The sequence below is a fragment of the Manis pentadactyla genome, chromosome X (assembly GCF_030020395.1).
Source record: "Manis pentadactyla isolate mManPen7 chromosome X, mManPen7.hap1, whole genome shotgun sequence".
Classification (NCBI taxonomy): domain Eukaryota; kingdom Metazoa; phylum Chordata; class Mammalia; order Pholidota; family Manidae; genus Manis; species Manis pentadactyla.
In genome coordinates, this window is record NC_080038.1 from 75,605,788 (window position 1) to 75,608,905 (window position 3,118).

General features: G+C 52.5%; 1 protein-coding gene across 1 annotated transcript; it reads left to right on the forward strand.

Moving 5' to 3' along the window:
- Positions 1-367: 367 nt before the first annotated feature.
- On the forward strand, positions 368-1,910 carry POU3F4 (POU class 3 homeobox 4). Its single transcript, XM_036905349.2, has one exon. It carries the CDS (start codon positions 701-703, stop codon positions 1,784-1,786), a length of 1,086 nt encoding a protein of 361 aa, XP_036761244.1. The 5' UTR covers positions 368-700; the 3' UTR covers positions 1,787-1,910.
- Positions 1,911-3,118: the final 1,208 nt, after the last annotated feature.

Genomic DNA, 3,118 nt, shown 5'->3' on the forward strand with positions numbered 1-3,118 from the left:
ATGATAAAATGAAATAAAAAATCGAAATAGCTCTTATTGGAATCATGGACTTCATTCTTACAGATTTTTGGTCTCATCAAAGACCTTCGTTTGCTCAAAGTTTGTAGCAGGTTTTGCTCTGCAGTCCCCCGCACACAACTAACCCAAATGCCAAATAAATCTGAGAAAAATTACTATCCACTAAGATCTACATGGCATTTACACTGGTCATAGTGTTTTCTTAATATTTTTCTTTCTCTAATTAGGTTAATCACAATAATCCAAGGGGGGAGTCTAAAGCCACTTTGTCGCCTCACCCGTTTTCCTTCCAAAACCCACATCCTTCTCATCCTTCCCCCCATTACAAACACCCACGAAGTCCGAGGTGGGGGTGGGGTGGGGGTGGGGGTGGGGGAGGGCTAACCAAAGGAGCTGCCGCCACTCAGCTCAAGACAGCCAATGGAGCCGAAAGATTGATTCACTTCCTGCTTGGGTCTCACTGAAACTCTCGAGCTTCTCCAGCCTAATTTGGAAAGCTAGCTCGGCCTCCCGCGCCGCTATTGGCCAAGCCCGCTGCTGGCCCGGGCGAGACGCTCTGCGATTGGCTTCGGCGGGTGCCGGTAACTCGCCCTCGAGGCTTTGGCTTCCCCGCACCGTAGATGTCAAAGGCTGAAGCTGCTCCCTTTGCCACATTATAACTAGTAGGGGATCCTCACCCACCATGGCCACAGCTGCCTCGAATCCTTACAGCATTCTCAGTTCCAGCTCCCTGGTCCATGCAGACTCTGCGGGCATGCAGCAGGGAAGTCCTTTCCGAAACCCTCAGAAACTTCTCCAAAGTGATTACTTACAGGGAGTTCCTAGCAATGGGCATCCCCTGGGGCATCATTGGGTGACCAGTCTGAGCGATGGAGGCCCATGGTCCTCCACACTGGCCACCAGCCCCCTGGACCAACAGGACGTGAAACCCGGGCGTGAAGACCTACAGCTGGGCGCTGTCATCCATCACCGTTCGCAGCATGTCGCCCACCACTCTCCGCACACTAACCATCCAAATGCCTGGGGGGCGAGTCCGGCTCCGAACCCGTCCATTACGTCGAGCGGCCAACCCCTTAACGTTTACTCGCAACCCGGCTTCACCGTAAGCGGCATGCTGGAGCACGGTGGGCTCACCCCACCGCCGGCCTCCGTCTCCGCACAGAGCCTACACCCAGTGCTCCGGGAGCCCCCAGACCACAGCGACCTAGGCTCGCATCACTGCCAGGACCACTCGGACGAGGAGACACCAACCTCGGATGAGTTGGAACAGTTCGCCAAACAGTTCAAACAAAGAAGAATCAAGTTGGGCTTCACGCAGGCCGATGTGGGGCTGGCGCTGGGCACACTGTACGGCAATGTGTTCTCTCAGACCACTATCTGCAGGTTCGAGGCCTTGCAACTGAGCTTCAAGAACATGTGTAAGCTGAAGCCCCTGCTGAACAAGTGGCTGGAGGAGGCAGATTCGTCCACAGGGAGCCCGACCAGCATTGACAAGATCGCCGCACAGGGCCGCAAGCGCAAGAAGCGAACCTCCATCGAGGTGAGTGTCAAGGGCGTACTGGAGACGCATTTCCTAAAATGTCCCAAGCCTGCCGCGCAGGAGATTTCCTCGCTGGCAGACAGCCTCCAGTTGGAGAAAGAAGTGGTACGTGTCTGGTTCTGTAATCGAAGACAGAAAGAGAAAAGAATGACTCCACCAGGAGATCAGCAGCCACATGAGGTTTATTCGCACACTGTGAAAACAGACACGTCCTGCCACGATCTCTGACTGCAAGAAGCGAGGAAGACTCCGGCCGCACTGGGAGCAGCGCGGATTTCTCTTTCTCTCCCACTCTCTTCCTTTCACTCCAGCTCTACTATTGCTAGCTCGCTCGTGCTCGCTCACTTGCTCTCCCTCCTTCTCCTCTCCTCTCTCCGCTCCCTCTCTTCCCTCCCCTCTCCTCCCTTCTCCTCCCCTTCCCTCCCTTCCCCACCCCTCCTCTCCCCTGTTCTCCTCCCCTCTCCTCTCTCTCTAGCTTTCTCCTTTTTCTTTCTTTCTTCCTTCTTTTTTTTTCTTTTGAACAGCCGACTTGAATTTACATTAAGAAAGGAAATACACACTTACACGCATTCAGGCTTTTCAGTGCTGCTACACAGTTGCATTAAGCAGTCCAGGCGGGGTCCTCCTATCCCCTGCCGCCGGACAACAATTCCCTCCAACCTTTTCTGCTGATCAATACATATTGTTTACTTTAAGTAAGGTTTGTTTGTTTGTTCCTCTCTAGGAAGAGCAAGGAGTGGGGTAATTTGGGGCAGGGTAGGAATGGGGGAAGGGGTGGGAAGACAGATGTGTGCCTCTGAATAACCTTTCAGCGCCTTGGTTATAGCAGCTGTATTTCAGGTGAAGTCTGTTTTACAATAGACTAGTTTTGCATTTTTTAAAACTTCTACAGCGTTTCTGAATGTCTGTGGTGTTTTCTTACAAGCTGTACACAATATATGTGAGATAATTTGTATCTATTCGACCACTCCACATTATTATTGCTATAATTATTACTTCATTGAACTGATGGTTTGTAATTGCTTAGAAAAAGTCGGGAAGGCTGAGAGGAGAAGAGATGCCAACCCATTCACCCACCCTGGGTTCCAAATCTGTATGGAGAGGAGAGTATACAATGGAGCGAATTGTTGATGATGATATTGGGATTTTTTTTTCCGGGGCCGGAGTGCCTAGGATGGGTAAAGCAGGCAAGCCAACTGAGTTTGCAAACTACCGTGAAGTGGAAGAGGCGATTTCGATGCTTTCTGTCCTCCTCCCACTCCCACCCCCCAGAACTGTGAACCCTCCGCAGGCTTCCACAGCACAGATCTTTGTGCCCAAGAAGGCTTCGACGGTGGCGCCTGGCGAAATAGGTGAGCCTGGGAAGCGGGGAGGGCTCCGCATATTCCGAGGTCGGGAATACCTGCATTCAGAGCTCCCTAATGGGCCCCGCACCTCGTCAGGCTGACTGCCAGCGCGACTCCACTTCGGCTCTCCTAAACGAAGGACTTTGCCTTCACACAAGATTGCTTTCGCTGGAGACAGCGACCCAGAGGCGCTGGTGACAGACTGGGTCAGCGC